The sequence below is a fragment of the Rhinopithecus roxellana genome, chromosome 3 (assembly GCF_007565055.1).
Source record: "Rhinopithecus roxellana isolate Shanxi Qingling chromosome 3, ASM756505v1, whole genome shotgun sequence".
NCBI classification, from domain to species: domain Eukaryota; kingdom Metazoa; phylum Chordata; class Mammalia; order Primates; family Cercopithecidae; genus Rhinopithecus; species Rhinopithecus roxellana.
The window spans coordinates 115,328,753-115,351,501 of NC_044551.1; the positions used below are offsets into that span (position 1 = coordinate 115,328,753).

Below are 22,749 nucleotides of genomic sequence, written 5' to 3' on the forward strand. Positions count from 1 at the left end.
ATCTGCACTGGAGAATTACATACCTTTTGAAAAACAGCTCTGCCATGTTTCTGAGCCTTGGTGGGACTGGAGGGCCTGACTCAGTGACCATGCAGCAAGAACCACCATGATGAATTGGTTTTTGTGAGACCTACTAAGTCATAAGGTCAGTGGGCTCAACAGCAATCCATAGTAAGATGGAAGTGGTACAACTGGAACCAATGAGCAGGATTGGAAGACACAAGTAAGCTGCAGGTACAACTGACCCAGAACCCTGTACCGTCCAACTCCAGGACCCCAAAACCTTCCCCCAGCTCACATCTATGGCTGCATGGGTGATCCTTTGTGTCCAGCTGATGGAGGATGTAAAAGCTCAAACTTGATTCCCAAATAAGTTCAGATATAATACTTGGCCTCAAGGAGATCAAGAGGCCACCCCACTGCTAGTTGACTACATTAGCCTTCTTAAACCCTAGAAAGGCCAATGATTCATTTTGACAAGAAAAAATGCACAATTTAAGTATGGGGTTGCCTTTCCTGGCTGCAGGGCCACAGCCAACATCACTATCCACGGGCCTTCAGAGTTTTTTATTTCCCTGGTATGGGATCTCACATAACATATCAGGCTGAGGGATATACTTTATGCCAAAGAAAGTGGAAGCACAGGTCCATGACCATAGGATCTGCTAGTCATATCACATATTGCACCACTCAGGTGTTTTGTTAGTTTGGTAGAATGTTGGGCAACAGCCTGTTGATGGCATAGTTGAAGCACCAGCTTGGAGGTGCTACTTTACAGGATAGTGAGCTGTCCTTCAGGATGCAGTTCTCACTATAAATCAAAGACTTTATATGGAGCTGTGTTCCAGTAGGTATAATACAAGAGTTTGAGAACCAAGAGATAAAAGCAGGAGTAGTCCCCTTTACAATCTTCCCAGTGACCCAGTTGGAAAATATATGCCTCTCATCCCTGCAAATCTGGGCTCTGTGAGTTTGGAGATCTTGGTTCTCCAGGAGGGCACATTTCCAGCAAGAGTCCCATTAGACTATCAGCTAAGGATGCTGCCAGGGCACTTCAGCCTTCTTGTGTCTAGGGACAAGCAGGAAAAAAGAGGAGGTGCCATCTTGGCAGGGGTACCTGAGCCTGATCATCAGGAGCTAAGACTACACGGTGGAAGCAGGGATGCATACATGTAGCACCCCGGTGATCCAGTTGGATACCTCTTTATTACTCCCTTTCCCAATGTTTACAGTAAATGGAGAAGTGCAACAATCCCAGCCTGAGATGGAATCAGATCCCTTAGAGATGAGGGATTGGTTCATGCTACCAGGTAAGCCACCAGGATGAGCAAATGTGCTAACTGAGGGTGAGGGGGAATCTGGAGTGGATAGTAAAGGAGGAGATGATGATTGTCATTTGTGGCCCTGAGATAACTGCAACAGCAGGGACTGTAGTTCATTGTGAACCTTCCTCTTCCAAGTCTCCTCCCAGGAGTAGAAGCCTACTGGAACCATTGGTATGCTAGAGCTGGCTACTTGCTCGTGAGATCCGATTGCTAAAGTTGTTGCCAGTCTGTTTTTAAACTGTTGGTAGCTTGATGATGGTGGGAGTATTTATACCATGACAGGTTTTTTTTTCTTTTCTTTTTTTTTTTTTGAGAACCAGTTATTGATAGCACAGCACTAGAATCCTGGAGGAGCTGCTCCCAGAACCAGTGGGAAGTGTTTGTATGAAGAAGTGGATCCGAAAAGCTCAAAGGGTGGACTGCGGTGGACGCTGTGATATGCTGCCCTGAACACCCTTCAGGAGTCAAGGTCTGATTTCTCCTGCTGAAGAAAATTTCCATGCCTAAGGTCATGCTTCCTTCCAGGGGCAGCTTATATCCAATTACTGATCAAAATGAAGGCATAAAGGCTTGACCTCCTTGCCCCAACATAGGAAGAGTCTGAAGGGACATCCCAGCTCTAGAAGTCTCCTTAGGATCAGCTGAGACTTTTGTTGTGACTGTATTTTGTCCAATTTCTCCCTCTGTTCATACCTGCTTCCTTCCTTTCCCTTCCATGAGCAGTCCTGCAAGCCAGTTTCTGTCTCAGAGTCTGCTTCCCAGGCAACCCAGCCTCAGGCAGGCAGACTGGTCATGCTTTCAGCACAAAGGTCCCCTGAAAGTAGAAAAACTTCAGCTCATCCCAGGGGAGTTCTTGGACCCTACAGACTCAGAGCAGAGTGTGTTCAAGTCAGCCTCAGTCTCCGCAGCTGTGAAGGGGACTAACTACCCCATCCTCACTCGGCCTGGAATCACTCCCCTGGGTCAAAACCTTTTAGGCCCTCAGGCCTCTGGGGCCTGGAGATCATGAGGGGTGGTAAGAAAAGAAGGCGGCCAGGTAGAGCTCAGCATCCTCTGATAGTCATGGAAATGCCAGACTGTAGCCTCTGCTGGGCACTGCCCCCTGTGCCCACAGAGTCTGGACTCACAGTGGTTCCTAAAAAGAACTTTTCCATGACAAGCACAGCCACTATGCTATGAGTAGGTGGCCCCAGGACAGAGATCTCTGCCCCACGGGCCGGGAAGGGGAGGAAAAATACAGGAGAATGGGTTGATTCTTGAGTCTGACTCCAGGGGCAGTGAGGGCCACAGCCTGCTGCCTTCCTGGGCCTTGTGGGGTTGAGGGCATTGTAGTCCTGGAGAGGTGGGTCCCAAGAGTCCCACAGAGCCTCTGATCACAGTGCCAAGAGGAGGAACCTCCAAGAGAATTGGGATCTACAGTCAGGGGCTGAGCTCAGAGACAGAACGGCCACATTTTAACCCGACCATAGCTTGCAGCTGTGTCTCTGTCTGTCCCTGCCAGGGGCTTTTACCAAGTCCGCCATCTCATCTATGTCCGTCAGGCTTTCACTGCCAGCATTCCCACTTGTCCCTCCATCTGTCCTTTCTAGGCCCTCGCTGAGTCTAGCTGTCTGTCAGTGTCTGTCTGTTTACTCATCACTGCCAGGAGCCTGAGCTGTGCCTATCTGTTTGTCTGCCCCTGTCATGGTCCTGCTGTGTCTGTCTATCTGTCTGCTTGTGACACCTTGTCCTTCAGCCTGACAGAGTCTAAGGTCAGATGCTTCTTCCTAACAGGGGGGTTCATCGTAACTTGGGACCCAGGCCCATGACCATTTTTGTTTGGTCTCAGAGCCCAAGGCTGCATATCTCTGTCCCTCAGCCCCATAGGCACAAGAACCTTTGGTGTGACCCTGGCCCAGGGTATGGCTCAAGGCTCTGGCAGCTTCCTCTTATTTCCACCTGGGTTCCAACACTGGTTGCTGCGCATGCCCAGGGCTGGATTGGTGAGAGGAGGCATTAGGGTCTCTCTGATTCACAGCACTGCCCCTAGTCCTGAGAAGAGAGAGAGCTTCTATTTCAGTTGAGGACTGAGAGGCACCCACAGAAACTGCCCCAGAGAGGTCCCAGTGGGAGAAGGGACTTGTGGGCTGTAGAGTTCACTCAGGGACAGCTTCCTGGAGTGTGAGGGGATAAGGGAGACTATGAGTTATCCTGTTATTGTGTTGTTTCTGACTGTGGCTCCAGCCCAGTTGCTGCTTCCCTGGCCTCCCTTCCCCACCCTTCCCCAGCACATGACCTCACCCTTATCCAGTCTGGTGGAGGAAGAGGCCTGGGTAGGAGCCAGGGCCTCCACCAGGAGAGCTTGGGGCTGCCCCAGGCCTAGCTGGAGGAAGTGTGACACATTCCCAGAGAGCTGGGCTTCCCTCCCTCCTGCAGCTTCTTTTGAGATGGTTCCCGAATCCGTTAAGTGGGAAAAAGAGCTGGCAGCTGTGCCGGTGTTGGGCTCCCAGTTCCCCTGGCTCCTGGATGGCCCCAAGGGCCTCTTGTTGGTTCCCTCACAGATGTTATTTTTGATAAGAATAATGCAGACAATAGCCCTGGCTGTGTACTGAGTACCTGCTTATAGCCTGTGGCTGATCATGGCCCAAGAGCATTTTCTAAACTTTGGAAAACTGGATGTTGCCTTTCCATCCAGACTTCTGTAGAACCTGTGTGCATTTCTTTTATTCAAAGGTGAAAAGAGGCTCACTTCCATCAGACTCTGGAGCATAGTCACTGCTGGTACTTGATGCCATGAGGGGCCCTCCTCAGAGCTGGGGGATAAAGCAGTAGTTCAGAGCAGAGACCCTCACAGTCCCTTGAGGAACAGATGACAGTCCACCCCTGTGGCCTAAGAGGTGGGCAGGCAATCCTCAGGGTAGGTGTTGAGGAAGAGGGGGCCCCAATGCAGGACCTCTCCACCTCCCACTGGACATTGGTCTTACCCCATTGTGGGGACAGATGTCAACCATTTGGCTGGGGTGCATTCCAGGCAGGGGTAGCAGATGACAGTGGCAGTACTGTGGCTGTTTCGTGTAACTGGGGTCCAGGGCTGATATGAAGGAGATGGATGGTGAGTAATGAGGCTGGAGGTGTCTGCAGGGGCTAACGGGGCGAGGGCAGTAAAGGAGGGTCTTAGGTCAGACCAAAGGGCTTGGAGTTCATGCTGAGCTGGCAGGTAACCCTTATGACACACAACCAGACTAACCCCTAGAGTGTAAGCTCCTCAAGGGTTGGGTTCCTTTCAGAGCCTGGCACAGTTCCTGATACTTTGTAGGTGCTCAGTACATATTTATGTAATGAATTAATGGGTGGCTGGTGTGGGGAGAGAAGCAGGAAGGGTCTGTCTAGAGACAAGGCCTGTGGGTATTTGGGGTGATTGTCTGCATTAGTGAGGTGGACTGGGTCAGGGCAAAGCCATAAAGACAGAGAGAAGTGGGGTGGTTGGAAAGGGGCTGGGAAGATGAATGCACCAGGACATGGCAGGGGACTGACTTAGGGACCGAGACCTCAAGAGGAACCCAGGACAGTATCCAGGTCTCCACTTGGTTTCTCCACATAGGATAGCAGCACATTACAGTTTCCTTGGAGCCTCCCAGAGGCTCTGAGACCTTGTAGATAAGGGCTGCACTCCACAGTGTGCTGGCAAGACACCATCCACATCCACGTCAAACTGGGCCCTTTGTGAGCTACCTCTCCCAAAAAGGAGATGCAGGAGTAAACAACGTAGAGAAGAATTTCCAGTAATGTTGAGAGCATTTGGGAAGCAGGCTCAGATCATGTGAAAGAAGAGGAAAGTTCCAGAGTCTGGTGGATAAGCAGTGTCTACAAAAGGCAGGAAAACCAACAGCAACGTTGTTTACGAAAGACTTTTTTTTTTTTTTTTTTTTTTTCTGAGATGGAGTCTCACTCTGTCACCAAGGCTGGAGCGCAGTGGCGCTTTCTTGGCTCACTGCAAGCTCCGCCTCCCGGGTTCAAGCGATTCTCCTGCCTCAACCTCTAAAGCAGCTGGGGACTACAAGCATGTGCCACCATGCCCAGCTAATTTTTTGTATTTTTAGTAGAGACAGGGTTTCACTGTGTTAGCCAGGATGGTCTCCATCTCCTGACCTTGTGATCCGCCTGCCTCTGCCTCCCAAAGTGCTGGGATTACTGGCGTGAGCCACCGGGCCTGACCAATGAAAGACTTTCCTTGGGAAAACATTAAATATTTGGCAGTACCTACTAAAGCTAAAATACGTATATCCTATGACCTAGCAATTCCATGTCATTCCCAGCATTTCCAGAAGAAAGGTAGACATATGCTTACCAAAACATGAGTGCAGGAATATTCAGTGAAGCTTTATTAATATTAGCCCCAAAGCGGAAACAGCCCAAATGTCTGTCAGCAGTAGAATAGGAAATTTTTTTTTTAATTAAAAAAAATTTTTTTAGCTACAGGTTCTCACTTGTTTGCTCAGGCTAGAGTGCATAATCATAGCTCACCTTAGCCTTGAACTCCTGGGCTCAAGCTGTCCTCCTGCCTCAGCCTTCCAAGTAGCCAGGACTACAGGCCTGCGCCACCATGCCCAGTTAATTGTTTTATTTATTTTGTGGAGATGAGGTCTTGCTGTGTTGACCAAGCTGGTCTCAAACTCCTGGCCTCAGGTAGTCCTCCTGCCTCAGCCTCCCAAAGTACTGGGATTACAGGCATGAGCCACTGCACCTGGCCAGAATAGGGAAATAAATTGTAGGATATTTTTATAATGGAATATTATACAGCAGTGAAAAGTAACGTTACAATGATAATGAAAAGTAACATTACAAAGCAACAACTAGAGAATTACACAGACACAGTGTTGAATGAAAGAAGTCAAACATAAAAGGATATAGTACATGCTTCTGTTTAAATAAAGTTCAAGAATGGGCAAAACTAATTTATGGTGGCAGAGGTTGGAATAGTGGCTATACTTGGAGGGAGGATACTGATTAGGAGCAGGGAAGCATAAGGAAGGCTTTGGTGGTGGTGAAAAATGGTCTATGTGTTTCCCTGGGTGCTGGTTATTTATATAGGTATAAATATAAAAACTTGCTGATGATATACTTAAGATTTGTGCATGATATACTTAATAATTTATACAGTAATACAATAAAAATGAAAATAACTTTTTAAAAGGTTTTTCTCCACCTACACAAGAACTGCAGGCTTTTGAAGGAAGTGCTGAACTTCACCTTGGGTGAGTGTCCAGATGATATGTTAAGGGAAGGGCCTGGAAAGTTTGTGCTGATCTTCCCTTGAGGTTGACCAAAAAAAAGGGAGAAAGATTTTAATTAATCATCTCTCAGGTTGAAAGAACAGGTCTGGGCCAGAGATAACATCAGCAGCACCAACATGAAACTGTTTCACTGCTCTTTTCTTAAACCACAGTGAAAATAACTTTTGAAGCTGCATTTTTCCTGGCAGTCATGGTGCAGGGTCCCCTCACAGAAGGGAAATTGGTCAACTGTTTCCAAGAGTGAGGCCTGTGTCCAGCAGCCCTTTAGAGGACCCAGAGAGGGGATTTCTGTGGGGCCAGCCTCAGCGACTCTGTCTAGCTCACCTCCTGTGTGGTCCTGAGGAAGTCCTTGCCCTCTCTGGGCCTTGAGGCTGGGGAGCTTCCAGCACAGACAGTAGGTGAGATGGCTGCTCATCACCCCCAGCTCCCATCTTGGGGGCTGCCCCTGTTTTGACTTGCTCTGCAGACTGCATGTCATGAGTGTCTGGCCTCCCCACCCCTCTGAGGAACAGGGCACCCATCAGGGTATTCTCAGCAGTAACAGGTTTTCCCAGCTCTGCATCTGCCTGGGCTTAATGGTGTCAGGGCGAACTGGTCTTGGGCTGGGGTCTTTCCATTTCTGCCTCACCCCTACTTCACAGATAAGAAAACTGAGGATAGAGAGGGACCCACGCACCACATTTCTTGTGAAGCCCATGTAACAAAGTGGGAGAATCCACGGCAGGAGCCGCTGAGTCCAGGGACACCAGCCATGTACCTTCAGCACAAACCAGCAGCTGGCTTAGAAGCCTGGGACAGCACAGTGTGGTGCCTGCAGCCCCTGCCCTCCACTTCAGTCATGCAGACCCGGCTTACCAGACACATACGTATGCAGGCAGCCAGGAACCAGTAGTAAAGGCTCCAGAACATAGCGCATCTGATTACCAGGGCCAGTTCTGTCCATTTTCTGTCCATTTGGGGCTGACGTGGTGCAGGCCAAATGGGTAGCCCCCTGTATGGGACTCCATGCACAGGGCATTAACATGTGAGGTTAACTGAGGATGTCTGGACAGCACTTGCACCCTCTCAGGCCATGCTGTGAGCTGTTCTGCCTGTCCAGGAGGAGCAGACAGGCCTCTTCTGCTGTCCGTGCTGAAAGAGGCACCTTGACTCTTGCCTGGGCAGGAATGTTCTGGGCCTTTGAGGAAAGCTGCCTCATTGTAAGCTAATCAAGATGGTCAGTATCTTGGCTGAACAACCAACTTGTGGAATCAGTTGATGTAATGCAGGACACCACAGAGAATCTCATTTAGCCAGGGACACTGAGGATAGAAATTTTCTATAAGCACGAGGACCACGTGATGGCCACTGACCTGGGCACTGAGCCCCTCTCTTCAGATCAAGCCATGGGGAAAATCTCATCTGCCATCCCATCTCCCAAGTCATAATCCCAATTCCCTTCCAGTCCTTAGCCCACATGGGGTTATCCTGGCAGCTGTGCCATACCGGACCTTTCAGTGATGCCTTTCCACATTGCCCTGCTAGTTTCATGCCCATCAGTTCATCTCACAAACTGACAGATTGGCCATTTCCGTGGATGAAGCTTCCCTCCTTATGTGTGGTCTCTCTGGGTGTGAATGTCAAGTCAAAGGGTATGGCCATACTATGACTGTGACAGAGACTGCTGTGGGGCTGCCGGTTCTTAAGGCCCAGCATATGAGAGAGGGCTGTCCTGCTGCCTTAGTGTATTTCTTAGATTTCTGGTTCCAACCTCAATACTACTGGTTTCTGTAGTGGGAGAGAGTACACAGGACCCGGAAGGTGGTAGAGAGTGGAGGTGGTCCCTTGGGAGGCCCCTGTGAAAAGAGGGGATATCCCATTGTCTTGAGAGATCTCCATGTGTGAATGAATCTTCTCAGGCCACCAAGCCCTGCTCTTCCTCCCAGTCTAGAGCATTTCCTCAGGGCCCGGCCTGCTATAGTTGTCTCCTATGGAAGAATATCGTTTGGACCTATTTGTTGGCCTCCTTGGGAAAGGGGGTACCCAGGGCCAGTCCCAGCCAATTGGGAGTCAAGACCATGCTTCTTGGGCCCAAGTATCTAGCACAGGGCTCCAGGGATTCAGCGGGCCAGCATCTTGAGATCCTAAAGCAGCAATGCCAGCAGGCTTCTGGGGAGCCATGGGTTCAGGCCTGCCTGGGTCTCGGGTGTAGTACCCACATGGCCCTCCCACCTGGTTCCAGCCCCCAGCAGGCTCCCCAGCCCCACTGTCCAGATATGAGTCTACCTGACGGTAGAACAAGGGCACATGGAAAACCCAGGTGGCCGTCACTGCAGAGTCTCTTCACGGGTAGCTCTTTGGTGACTTTGATCAAGAGTTAAGGCTGTCAGGGGAATGAGGGCAGTCACTTGGTTTAGTACAGCCACCTTCCCACTGGTGCGCCCTCCAACTTCCCTGTTTACCAGAAAAGGTACCAGAAGCTCCCTGTCAATCCTTCTGACCTCAGTTTCCCCAGAGTTGAGCCAGATGCCCTGAGGTCCCTTCGCTGGATAAAAACCGTGGACCTGAGTTCTGATCTGGCCTCTGGGGCTGGAGTTCACCCCACCTTTGCAGACTCTGTGGCTGAGAGACTGAAGTACCTGTCCCAGGTCACACAAGAAGCTAGTGGCAGGCTAGTGTCACATGTACCATGCTGTACTGAACATGGCACTGAGGTGACAGGGACATACATCCACACTGCCCACCCCCACTGTCAGGTACCTCAGGCTTTGTCAGGAGCTCAAGGTCAGAAGACTTCATGCCGTCTAAGAGGAGTCTGTGACAGGGAAGTGGGGGGTCTCCCGCCAGTGTGTCCCAGCAGCGCCATCCAGCTATGCACCTCACACACTCCAGAGCCTTGGGACCCCTGAGTACCCAGGTGGTGCACCCAAGGGACAAGAGCTCACAGTCTCTGGTGACTGGATCATGGGCTTTCTCTGGACTGAAACCATCCTTGGCCCCTGGCCCTGCACTAGCTCCTGACACCTGATCCTGAGTCACAGGGCTGCCCTCCATATTCTAGACGATCTGGCAACTTTGCTCAGGCATAGTTGCTGCCCTCCAGACTGATGTGTTCCCTCAAGGTGGAGATGAGCAGCGGGGATCTCGGGATCCTAGGGCAAGGGATGGGGCGGCAGGTATGTGGCGGCCCTGCGTGGCTGCAAGCGCTGTCCGAAGCTTTACAGCTGGGCAGGTGTGTCAATGGGCAGATGTGGCAGACTCCCTGCAGGTCTGGCCTGGGCTAAGTTGTGGTTGCAACTTAACAATTCTGTTCCATAACAAATGGGTCTTTATCGGTCCTGGTTGGGTGCAGAAGCTCACAGTTTGAGAGTTTTGGATCGTAGGAAGCTATGTGGACTGTGGAGTAATCCCAGGTGCCTCCAATAAATTCCTCAAATGATTAGAATTCAAGTTAGAGCTAAGGGTAGGGGGTCAGAGCTTTGTAACCCAGTCTGGCAGCACTTTAGGACTCAAGCAACTGGCATTTCGCCCCAGGCAGGGCCCAGTGCTCTGTGGATGTGAGGTGGTACTAGTCAGAGAGGGGCCGTCATGCCATGGAGACACAGGAGAGTGCTGGCCAGGGCTTTGCAGGCTAAGAAAGAGGTTTTACTTTGAGGTCAGATGACTGTGTTGGTCCAGAGGAAGCCAGGGATTTGGAGATGTCCCTGGCCTCTGTGGGCCACCTCCTCCGCAGGTCCCACACTGTGCCCAGTGCTCTATGAGGCTCCCAGGGCCTGAAAGGCCCTGTTCCCCTGAGCCATTTACCAGGGCTGACATTTCTGTGGCACCGCACTGGGCCTTGAGAGGGTGGCAGGGCTGGATTGGATTTCGAGCTCCCCAGGAGCTATGATACAGAACAGAGGAGGGAGGGCCTTGATCTTCAAGTCCTGGCACTTGGATCTCTAGTGGGCATGTGCTGACTGAGGCTGGGGAGGCGGGCCTGGGAAAGGACCTGAAATCTTGAATTCTGATGGACACAAGGAGAAGGGGGGCATAGCAAGCTGATAGAGCCCCCACTGTGTGCCCACTGGCACTGGAGATGCAGTGGGGGTTCAGATGAGGTGGGGTCCCATTTGCCCCATCCACGGCCAGATGCTTCTCCTGAGAGACCCGTGGAACTCCAGGTACGGAGCCCAGAAATGGAGCCATCACCCCCACCCTTTGCAGTCTAACAGGACTCTGTCCCTGCGAGGCTGGACTCCATCATGACTGTCACTCACCAGCATTTCCACACCCTGGGCTTTAATGAAGCAGCAGGTGTCAGTTACAGAAATGTGTCCCCAGGCACCACCACCCCCAATACCTACCCACATCCTTGTCTGCCAGCCCAGGGCCAGCAAACTCACACCCCAAGCCAGCAGTAAGTTGTTCCTAATGCTTTTCCAATCAATTTCCTGCAGGGCTAACCCCGGGAGAGGGCAGGAGCCCAGAGGCTGCCTTTGATCCTCTTACACAATTTCCATCCTTCTGTGGATATGAGAACACTCTCTAAGGCTTCCTTAAACTTGGAGAAATGACTTTACTCAATAGTACCATTCTTGGGTGAGTCTCTTGGCTAAATGAGAAATACACATTTAAGTAATCTTCTTAGTAGGAAAAACAATGAATAAATAAAAGCAAACTCTTGTCCTTCCAGCCATCCTCTAGGAGGTAACTCTGGCAGGCCCTCCCCAACTGTTTGAGGGGGGGCACAGGCGCTGTGTGGTGATAGAAGGGCCCACAGTCTGAGGACTATCCATAGCGTTGGAGAGGGAGCCCGCAGGATAGGCAGGTCCCATGGCTGTCCGAACAGGGACATAAGGACAAGCAGGCTGGGAGGAGTACCCCGGACTGTCCGAGCAGTGGGAAAAGAGGGAGGGGCAGCTCAGTCACTTCTCCAGGCATGCCCCCGCAAACTGCTGCTCATCCCCCCATCATGGGTTCTCAGTGGGGCTCATCATCCAAAAGAGGCCCTAGGGACAGGGCAAACTGGAGCAAGCTTGCACTGGCTCTCAGTTCAAGTCCATGACCTCATCCTGAGTCCATGACCGGCCCTGCTCTGACCTGTCTCAGACCTGTCCCACGCTGATTCCTGTGCATGGGGGCTTGGCAGACAGCACAGACAGAAACCTTGAGAATCTCTGAATCGCCACTTCCTCACACCCAGCCCTCCACTCCCCCGCCTCCACCCTGTGTCAGTGAGTGGACTTCTGTTAGATTGGAGACAATGCCAGAGAAGAGCCACCTGTGGCCTAAGAGTAGCCCCAGAGACCTTGCGTGTGCAGGCTGGGGGTATAAAAACCCTTCGCCTCACTGGGCCTCTGGTGCAGGGAAATGATGTGTCAGGTTCCCCTAAGAGCAAACGGCAACTTACTTTCAGCTTTGGACAGATTTTGGTGAGTTCTTCCATGCCCATGTAAACCTTCATTATGTGATGGTCCTGTCGGTCATATTTGTTAATGAGCTCCTTCAGGGTGAAGGTAAAGTTCTTTGTAAACTCCCCATAGCAGAGCTCCTGAAACAGGGTTGGTGCTCTGGGATGATGGTGGTGCACAGCAGGGCACCAGCTGACCCAGCCTTATCCATCCCTGGTTAACCTGGCTGGAAGGAGCCCTGGACCCAAGCTCAGGCCCTACCCTGATTCTCCCACAAGGAGACCTGTGGGCCTTGCAGGCTGAGCAGTGGAGGCAATGGGCATCTGGTCTCTCCCTGGGCTCAGGGCTGCACTTGTTTGGGAGGCTCGCCTGCTGGCTAAGCTGGAAGTTCCCTCCCCACACTCTGAACTTTCTCACTCCACCGTTGTTATCTCTTCCCTGGGCACTGACTGCTAGGATCTCTCTCTCCCTGTTCAAATGTGGTGTGAAAGGTCGCGGGGTAGCTGTTTCTTACCTCACTGGTTTTCTGGGGCCTATTGAAGGAACCCTGGAAGCCAGATAAATTGGTCAGGAGCACAAAGGGCCACTAAGAGCAAAATAACATTGGATGGAGACCCAGACTTACCTTGTATGTGTTATTGTCAGCCAAGAGTTCTTTCTGAATCTCAGCACAGATTACTGTGTGATCTTTGTGGGGAGACATTGTGGCTACTTTCACTGGGGAAGAATGGCTTTCTGACTCCCAGAGCACATGAGCCAGGAGCACGTACAGGTACATGGTATTACTTGAAGGTGACTCCAAGCTGGTCTGAGCCCTGAGCTTGGCAGCATTTCTGTGGAGAGAGGTACCTATATATGTGAGTCTAAGGAAATGTGAAACCTCTTATCAGTCGTCATTGGCTTATGCGGAAAACAGAGAGGACCTTATTGCTGGGCAAGATGTAATTTTCATGCATTTTCAACAACCACAGCACACTTCATGCATTCTTGCCTGTGCTGATACTCAGGCTTCGTCCTGAGTGTTCACCCTGACTTCTTATTTGTAATCACACCTGAAGTCACAGTCTTTCTGCATGAGCATGGAGTGGGTCTCTGGCCAGGCCTGGCACCATCTGCAGGTGCTGACTGAAGCAGAGAGAGCAAGTGGGTTGGTGGGCGCATGACTGAGGACAGTGCCAGGCAGAGGCTAAACCTGCCATAGGCCAGCTTCCCCAGGCCCACCTGTCAAGGAGAAGGTGGCCCTGCTGCCCACCTAATACTCGGGGCACATCCTCTTCCTCATAGTCCTGGAGGGAGATGAGAGAACAGGTTCAGGAACAAGGCCTTCAGCCCAGCTATCAAAGCAAGGAGAAGGAGGAGGCCTGCTTTGTTTTTAGCCTGCAAGGCCATGAGTTTTAGGGGAAAGTGCCTGATTAGATTCAAAATTTCGTATAATAATAAAAACCAATTCAGAAAAATGCTGCACTACAGCCATATACCAACAAATTATGACCTTACATTCTGACTCTCAGAGATTAAGATCACCCATTTTGGGGCAAGTTTGGTAAATATGTTGCATTCTGACACCTGTGGTTTGGTTTCTTTTCCCCTGAACAGTTAGTCTATTTGCTATTTACTTTCGGAGTGGTTGAATCCCAGAGTATGAGGGGCAGCGCGTGGGGCACAGGGGCCAAGGCCTCTACAGGGCGGGTATTTTACCTGATCCCAGGGTGGGCCTGTTCAGCCAGTGACCAGCCAACCCCCAGGCCTCCCCAGGAAGGGTGATGCTCTTCTCTGGACAAGATTTCCCTGGACTGGGACTTCTAGGTGAACTTGAGAGCCATTCTCTGGGGTGGGAGCCCTGAAGCATCCAGGGAAGCCCGTCCAGGTGCGCAGAATTCCGCACCTATGCCCAGCTCTCACCTCCCCTCTGCTCTGACAGTGTTGGCCCTTGGATAGTGCCAAACCCCTGGCAGGCCCCCAACCCCTCCCCACCCCGCTGTTTCCTCCCTTCCCTGCCTCGGGAAGGCAGGCACCACCGGCATTTGCTCATGGTTGAAAACAAACTAGAACACTGGACACATAGAAGCAGATTTTTACTAATAATTGTTATGGTAAAACATTTTGAATAAATATGGAGTATGAACTTAAATAAATAAATAAATAAATATTTTAAAAATATAAATATATAAATATTACTGATTTCTGTCAGTATAAAATATTCCCATTCCTCTGCCATGCCTGTATCAGGGTCAGTGTGGCCCAGGGCAGGTCTGGGCCACTCCCACCATGGCTGTGCCCATCCCTTGGTCCCTCCAAGATGACCATCCTGAGTTTCTAGCTCTTGTTTCTTGAGAGAGCAGCTCCCCGGCTTGGCCAGCCTCATCCAGCCGACCTTACTCCTGGACTGGCTCCCAGCAGTCAAAGGGGATGACAAGCAGAAAGTCCTTCAGGTTTTCTTTGAAACTTTGGAAGGTGATAATCTGGGTTGCACAGGAAGTTTCCTTTAAAAAAAGAAAAATTAAAAACACTTGAGTCCAGGCAAGTGGGTAATGTGGGGGAAGCACCAGTGTGTTTCTGTACTGCCTCTTAGAACTCAGAGACCAGGAGGCCCACTCCAGGACCCACCCACTGACCTGGATCAGGTGACACTGCTGCCACCCATGTGTTCCCCAAGGAGTGCATAGCTCTGCCGGTGACAGCCAGAGCCAAGGGTCTGACTTAAGTGCCAGCCTGAGGTTGGCCTTCTGGGCAGTCAAACGCCTGCCTCTTTTGGTCCCAGACCAGGGCAGAGCAGGGCAGCTGGGCTGAGGTCGTCTCCGGGCACCCAGAGGGAGTGGAGTCAAGGCCACAGACTTTGCTCCCTTCCCGCAGGAAGGAGTGCCTGAGGTCCTTGTCCATTCCAAGTAGCCTCCCTTCCTTGATCCTCTGCAATTCAGGCACCCCATCTGGGGCCAGAGGAAAGTCCTGTCAGGAGGTGGCACTTGGGCCTGGGCACTTCCTCTGGCCCTTGGGCAGGCCCCAAGTTTCCTTGGGTTTGCCTCACCTCTGACCTCATTAACCATAGTGACAATAATGACCAGGACAGGAGCAGCTTCTGCTGGGAGCACTGTGGGCTTCAGTGCTCCGTGGCTCTGACTCCTTGGGATGAAATGGGCTGTCTGCCTCCTCTTTGGAGGGCTAATCATTACATAACTGTTGGCACAGAAACCCCTTGGGGTCCTGAACAGCCACAGCCACAGATCTCTCCCCATGTCGACCCCACCCCCTAGATTAAGACACTCCTGCTGGAGGCCCTGCCGTAGGCACTCACCGGGGTTGGAGGGCAGTGCTGCTTGTAGTGGCTGGCCATCATGGTCAAGGGGCCCTCGAGCTTGGTGAGGCTGCCCCGCAGGCCCTGCTTGTACAGCTCCAGCCGGGTCTGTAGGCAGCTCGGCTCCTGTGGAAAATGTTGTTCCTCGGTGAGCAGTGGCCAAGTGCCTGCAGTGGTACAGGAACTCTCCACCACTCCTTTCTGCTGCTGTCCCCAGCCCCCAGGAGTAGGGCATGGGAGGGGCACAGGCTGGGTTCAGTCATACACCCTGCTCTGTCCATGGCAGGCACGAGCCTGCCCTTCTTACTGCCCAGCCCAGGCCACCCTCAGTGGCACCTGGAGAGGATCCCAGCCTTAGGGAAGGAGGTGATTCTCACCCCATCATTCAGGGAGAGGGGGGCGGGGCCTCACCTGGACCTGCTGGGTGGGCAAAGGTTGTCCCTGAAACCCCTCTGTGTCCCTCTGTAGTCAGCACTGTCTCAACAGGACTTGGTCTCAGGGCACAGTGAGCGCCCCAAACCTGTAGCTCCTGTCTCATGAAGTGACCCCCGCTTTACCACTTGTCCCCTGGTGACTCCTGGCCCTTGAATGCTAGGTCTGCCCATGACCACTCAGCTGATAAAGAAGCTCATGTGACTGCCACAGGGGCACGGCCAGCAGCCTCTTGAGCACCCAGTTGCTGCCCCGTCCCCCTGCAGCCAGCTGATTAGAGAGAAAGTGGACAACCCTGTGAGGTGCCATCTAAAATGGAGTCCCCACCTCCACCCCGGGGCAGGGGCTTCTGGAAAGCTATGTCAGAGAGAAGCATCTTACCTGGAGGTCAAACATTTCTGAGACAACTTCTACGGTTTTATTCTGTAGAAAAGGAAAATGTCATGTTATCAAGCTGACAGGCATAGCCAGTCCGGGGCCAGCGGGGTGGCCTAGGCACGGGCCCACACTCTCTCTCTCACTTACCGTCTCAGCAGCAGTGTCTCTACTCAGGTTCAGGAGACGCCGGGCCTCCTGGATGGCATTCACACGCTCCCAGGGCTGCGTGCCGGGGCTGGGCGAGCGGGCGGGTGCAGAGATGCTGCAGGCCACAGTGCCCAAGAGCAGTAGGCCCTGCAGCCACATCCTCCAGAGAACTTTAGCCTTTCTCTCTGTGTACTGGGCTCACTGGCAAAAGAGCTCTTAAATACACAGAGGAAATGATTAATGGTGACCACAAAACGCCAGGGAGGCGGGGGAACTACCTGAACTGTGGAATCTCCTGGCCCTTATCAGCCACACATGGGAACGGTGAGCCTTTTCCCTAGGTGGTCAGGCTCGGGGGTTTTCATTCATGAACCTTTCCAAGAACCGACAGCCCATCCGCCCGCCTCCCCGAGGGCTCTCCAGCCCTCCCTCTCCAGCAGTCTGAATGGGCCTGAGGCTGCCCCTCCCTCTGAGGGGCACAGTTTGGACTTCCTGGCCTGGAATGGCTGGGGTGGGGCGTGGGAGACACTTAGATAGGGCTCCCCATCCTGTCTGTAATCCCAGGGGCCTTTGGGCAGGCCATGCCTGCCCTGGTGCCTCATTCTGACTCCAGCCTTCCTCTTCTCTGGCCACTGTGAGAGACTTGAGTGTGAGGGGAGCTCTCACAGACCTGCCCCACTGACGGTTCACCTGGGCTCCCACCCAGGACCTGGAGCAGCTGGCAACCTCAGTCCAGTAAGGGGGGACCCCTGCCCCTGTGAGCAGATGGAATGACCACTATGTGCACATCCAGCAGCGAGACTGCAGCTGCTCTCAGCAAGCTTCAGAGGGGGTGGGGCTGGGCCAAGTCAGGACCCAGAGTCTGACCCTTGGCTTTGGAGCCACCTTGCTGAGTGACTCCTCTCTCTGGTTGTGTGAACCTTGACTCCCTCTGCAGAGCAGGTTTGCCCCTCTGAAGTGGGTGCTACACTCCTACATGTAGCCCTAGGAGGCACCAGGAGCTTCAGGCTGGCTTCAGGGCTGTGGCTGCACCCATCTCAGGTACAGGGACAATGGCTTCCCCAGCAAGGCCCTCCAGGCTTAATTTCCTACATAGCCCCAGTACCCCCCAACTCCAGAGGCCTTTCTGTGGAAGTAGGAACTGCTTCTGGAAAGCTAAAGGCTCTTGAGGGGCTGACAAGTGTTTGATTTTCACAATGGAGTTCAGAGAAGACAGCACGAGTTTGTGTTTGCACAAGGTATCTGGCTCAAGCCGCCCCATGGCTGGGTTTCATAGCTAAAGGGGTGTGGGCCCACACGTGCCCATTTCTAGGTGTATGTGTGCTGCTGTGATTGGTTGCATCTGTACATATAGGTGCATGGTGGAGGGGAGGATGTTTTCCATGCAAGTGCATCTATGTGAGTCCTCTTACCTGCTTTATGAAAGGCTCCAGGCCTCTGAAAGTGACCCTGATACTGGAGAAGCTCCCCACCCCAGGTACAGTGCCTCTGGGCCCTAGAGGCTGATTCAGCCTAAACCAATGGGGTTGGACACAAGCGAGAACATTCTGCTGGACTCAGGTTGGCGAGCCTTCAGAGAGCAGGTGGAATTCATAGCTTTAGCACTGTGGTCTGAGTCTGCAGCCCTGGCAAGTTTCCCTGTATCGTGGGAGTTTTTCTGACCTTGCATAAAGAAGCCAAATCTTAGTCCTCCAGACGTCACTGTGAGGCCAGGTCCATCCATCTGAGCCTGCGTGGAACACTCCTAGGTGGCCAGGCTGGGTTGGGAACGTGAAATGTCCAGGCCCTGGCCCTTCCTCCACCTTTTTTGCAAGACCTTGACTCAGCTCTTTCCAGGGAGCTCTCGGGAGGGAAATGAGGACATGGATACTACACGTAGGTATCACATGTGTTGGATAGCACCCTGGAGGCTGGAGGGCAGGGAAGGAAGCCATAGACAGTGGTTCAGCTGATGGCCAGGGAGGTAGAGAGCCTGTATGACCCATCTGGGAGAGAAGGTCACTGTCCTCCTAGAAATGAGTTGTCATAGCTCAGACAGTCAGTCAACAAGTCTTTCCAATCCACACCAGGCCCTGTTCTGGGGAGAAGGTGAACGAGACCCTCCCACTGGCCCTCACATTTGGCCTTTGAGGCTCTTGGTCTGGTAGGAAACAGACTGCAATGGACCCTCCCACGGTGTGACCTTGACTCGGCAGGGCAAGTCCAGAGCTGAGGGATCGCAGAGAGCCACCTTCTCTAGCCTGGGGATCCAAGGGGACCAGAGAACTTCCCCAGAGATCCTGCCTGCAAGCCCAGGTTGGAAGGAGATGGGCAGGAGAGGACAGGGGAGAATGTTCTGGGCACAGGGAGCCCTAGGGTTTTAGGAATGGGTATAAGGAACAGGAGGCAGACTCCAGAGAGATTGAGGAGGTAGAATCTCAAAAGGACTTGGTGCTATAGTGAAGTCACTCAGTCATTCATTATTTTTTGAGCACCTACTAGGTTCCCAGCAGGGAAAAGGGATATAAGGATGACAAAAGGTCAAGGTCCTGCCTCCAATAACTTTTTAACCCCATCCATGGAGGAGCAAGATTAGTCTACTCTTCCCCTCCCCACCAAAGTGTGCTTTGAATGTGAGTAAGAGGAGTTAGAATCACTGTCCACGTGGCTAAGATAAGGACCCAGGACAAAAGACAGGTCTTCAGAGTATGAGGCCCACAGGAAGTTTTGGAGTTTCAGAGGCTGCATGTACAGGAGACAGATCTGGCAGCGGTACACGTTCGTGTGGTGGCTGAGGCCACGGAAGTTATTCAGGAAGAAGAGCTGAGGGCCAGCAAAGCTGTGTTTAAGGGCTAGGACATAACAGATGGGCAGGTAACAGGCCAGTGGCCAAGGACCTAGGAGGGAAGGAAAGGAGGAAAGCAAGAGTCATAATGAGAAATCCATTTCGGCAGCGGTGGCCTGCAGGTGCCCAAGTCAGCACATACAGGGCAGAAATCCATGGGTTTGGTGATGAGGTTTGTGGGCAGCCACACATCTTTCTCATGGAAAGATGACATCAGGCCTGAGGCCATGACACAGGCAGGCATTCCTAGATTGCACCGTATTTTAAACAGTGTGAATAGATAGCATCCAGCCAGCCATGCTGACTCAGGGGCTCCGATGGGGCTGTGGCAGGGCAGAGGCGGGGACCACGATGGGTGGTATGACCCTTCTGGGGCCCCCCTTCCTACAGGGACAGGAGAAAACCCTCTGGAAGGAGTTTCCTGTGCGTGTCCACCCGACAGGCTCTGTAGGAAACAGGGGCTTGAGTCACCCCAGGATCCTTATCATGAGAGACGATATCACAAGGGGAAGGAAGTGGGCCTCAAAATCCCTTCGGTCCCATGGCACCCCCGCACAGACTTCAGGGCTGATCTGATCCTTCTTTGACCTGTCCACCCCTTGGTGAGGGTCCTTATTATCTCTGGGGGCCTGAGATCTGGGAGACCAGTGGTTGGCCCAGTCCACACAACCAGTGACCACAGAGTCAGAATTTGAACCCGTATCCATTCCTGCTATCCTAACGTTTTCCATTGTCTTGGGGTCAGGAAGCTGGGAAATGCTGGTCACCTGATTGGACCAGCAGGGAGTGGATCCAGCATGGTTGTCCCCTCAAGGCAGCTGTAAAGAGAGATGCCTGCCAGGTGTGAGCAGGTAGGCTGGAGTGGTCTGTGACTGTCCCAGGGAAGTCTGGGCTGAAGGCAGAGTTTCCCCAGCAGATCCTGACATCCAGGCATCTCTATGCCCTAGGCTTGCTCTCTTATCCTTACCCAGCCACCATCGACACCTGAAGCATAGGAAAGTCCCTCCTCCCTGAGCCTCAACCTCTGCATCTGTACAATGGGTTAGTGGCCACTGCCTCACAGAGGAAACTGTTGCCTGCCCCAGGAAACTTTGTGGGAGATCCTCCCAGGGAAGAGGCAGTGCTTCAATTTTTCCTCTCCCCAGTGCTAGGAGAGATTTCTGAAGCCCAAACTGGTCAGAGGAGCAAGGCTTGCTGGAGTTTCTAGGGACAGCTGCCCCTTGCCCAGCCCTAGCCCCAGAGGGCACCTTTCTGGACACACACGGTGAGGTAGGGAGTCCAGCCTCCACCCGAGTCAGGGCTCCCGGCTCCTGCATCACCGACAGGAGATCCTGGTACTGCATGGCACCGTGAGTGGTTTGCCCTTCCCTTGTCACTCCAGGCCACACCAGACACATGAAGCAACATCTCTGGCTTCTGCGGTTTCAGCCCCAGTGTGTCCCCACCTGCATCGCCTCTGTCTCGGTCCACAAATGTACACCTCAAAAAGGGAAGCTGCCCTGGCCAAGCTCCAGTTCCAGTTTGGTCTCGGTATTCCCAGGTTCCTGGCACTGGGAAGTCTTGACTGGCCTGGGAGGATCTGAAGGTGGTTAACCCTCAACCATGTGTGGTCTCTGCATCTATTCAGCCAAGCTTCCAGGAGGGTCTGCTGTGGAGTATGCACCTCACAGGCCCCTTGCACTCTAAGAGAGCTCACTTCTGGTGGTCCCATGGGGTGGGGGACAGGGAGCACAGGGTCCACACTCATAGTCAGAGATGTGGAGGCCATTTGCTGTGATGGCAGAGACACAAGGCCACAGAGAGGTTTGAGAGGTCAGCCCATGCTGCCCTGGAATGGCAAGTTTGAGAGGCCAGGGGACCTCCAGGAAGACTCAGTCAGTTGTGGCCATGTGGGTCCAGAAGTCAGGGTATTTGGAAGTCACTGGTAAAGAGGAGGCTCCTGACACCAGAGGGGCCATTGAGAGTGAGCCAGGCAGGAAGCAGTGGCAGGATGTCAACTTTTAAGGATGGCCAAGGACAATGAGACCTCCTTGTTTGCCTCTTTGTTCTTGGGGCTTCCTCGTTTTCCCTCAGGATCTGGCAACTCCACCATGCACATCACTCAGGCAGAGGAGTCCTTGTGGACAAAAACACCCCGTGGGTGCGCCAGGCCTGCCCACCACAGCGCCCTCCCCGACTTGTCTACTGCTTGCCCAGTGTACTCCCTCTAGGGCCGGAAATGCATCCCCTGCCTCTGAGTCTGCTCTGAGCCTCATCTCCAGCTGGGAGGGTCATCAGGCACCCAGAGGGGCCACTGCCTGTGTCTGCCCTCTTGGGAAGAGCCATCGGGAGGTGCATTAAAAATCAAAAGTAGGAGAAATCATGAGACCAGAAGCCTTTATAATTTCTGAAGTCCTGCGGGCATCCGTTCCTGCCCTCTGTGCCTGCGGGCATCCGTTCCTGCCCTCTGTGTCTGCATCGACAGTCTGGGTCAAGATGCCGGGTGGAAGTCTCAGGCCCTTGCCCAGCTCGCGCACCTGCATCCCCCTGGAACTGATGGCTCAGAACTGAGGTGGCAGATATGGGATTTCTGCTCTCAGCAGGACGAGTGGTTCTGGAATGAGCCTCCTCCGAGACTTTTCTGGATCCCCCACGTGTCCCTCAGACTTTTCCTGAGGCCCTGTTTGGACGGGCACAGCTCGCTGCATGACCTTGGACTGTGGCCTGCCCCTTCTGAGCCCCAGCTGGCTCTCCCCACAGGGCATGCAGCGCTACTTTTGCAGGCTGTTGGGAGATGCACTGGATATCTGCACGGGAAGGTGTTTCTGTTTTGGTTTTCTGTTTTGGCTTGCTAGGTGCCTCCGACTAACCTCAGTCTCCCTGTCCATCAAAGAGAGGGGAGTGGTTACCAGGGTCCGGACCAGCCTCCCGGCCTTGTCATGCCCTGGAGGTGAGTGTAAATTTAGGCTTCCCTCATGGGACCTGGGCCTACGTAGATCAGAGACCCACTGCGTGGGGGAGTCCTCCCTGATTCAAGGCTCTCTGAATGGTAGCGGCGGCTGCCCAGTGTTTTTATTCCTCATGCTCAGGAGGGCCTTGGCCTGGCCCACGGGATCAGGACACAGAGCAGATGCGCAGCCGGTGCTCATGAAGGCAGGCAGGGAAGGAGACCCCTGCTGTGCTGCTCGGCCTTCGCTCCAGCGCCCGCTGCCCTCTGTTGCCTCCCTGCAGCTGTCCTCCCTCCCTGACACCCTGACTTGGCCCCTCTTGGGGCACACACACCACCCCCACAGCCTGCTGTCCTTGCTGCCTACCGGTCTCCAGCACAGTCCACTTTCCCTCCAGGAAAGGGCTGAGTCTCCAAGTGCAGGCCCCAGGCAAGTCTCTGCTGAAGCAGGTCCCGGGAGCAGCCTGGGTCAAGGGCTTATGAGTCTGAGGAGGAGGCAAGGAGGCCTCACACCAGAAGGATTCCATGGACCCCGCAGGACAGGGAGGGCTCATGGAGGGGAAAGGGAAGGGGTCACATCATGAACCATGGCTGGAGGCAGTTAAGCTTGGGGTCTTTGGGGGGCCTGAGTGGGAGCTGGAAGAGGCCTTGACAATCAGCCATGGCAGGGGACAGCTGGGAGCCAGGGTCTCTCTCAGAAGTCCCTTAAGGCATGGGGACAGAGACAGAGAGGAGCACAGAGGACCACCTCCCTGGATCTAAGCCCCCAGTGTGTGTGTT

The 22,749-nt window shown here is 53.1% G+C and overlaps 1 protein-coding gene across 1 annotated transcript; it reads right to left on the reverse strand.

Moving 5' to 3' along the window:
• Positions 1-14,032: 14,032 nt before the first annotated feature.
• On the reverse strand, positions 14,033-16,407 carry CSF2 (colony stimulating factor 2). Its single transcript, XM_010360011.2, has 4 exons — positions 16,220-16,407; positions 16,076-16,117; positions 15,263-15,388; positions 14,033-14,453 (listed from the first exon to the last, which is right to left on the reverse strand). Exons 1-4 carry the CDS (start codon positions 16,376-16,378, stop codon positions 14,346-14,348), a joined length of 435 nt encoding a protein of 144 aa, XP_010358313.1. The 5' UTR covers positions 16,379-16,407; the 3' UTR covers positions 14,033-14,345.
• Between the last annotated feature and the right edge of the window lie 6,342 nt (positions 16,408-22,749).

Coding starts and splice junctions, on each gene's coding strand:
- CSF2 (XM_010360011.2), bottom strand. CDS start 16,378: ATGTGGCTGCAGGGCCTACTGCTCTTGGGCACTGTGGCCTGCAGCATC. Junction 16,118..16,219: donor GAGACACTGCTGCTGAGACG/GTAAGTGAGAGA, acceptor CCTTTTCTACAG/AATAAAACCGTAGAAGTTGT. Junction 14,454..15,262: donor AGCACTGCCCTCCAACCCCG/GTGAGTGCCTAC, acceptor CTTTTTTTAAAG/GAAACTTCCTGTGCAACCCA.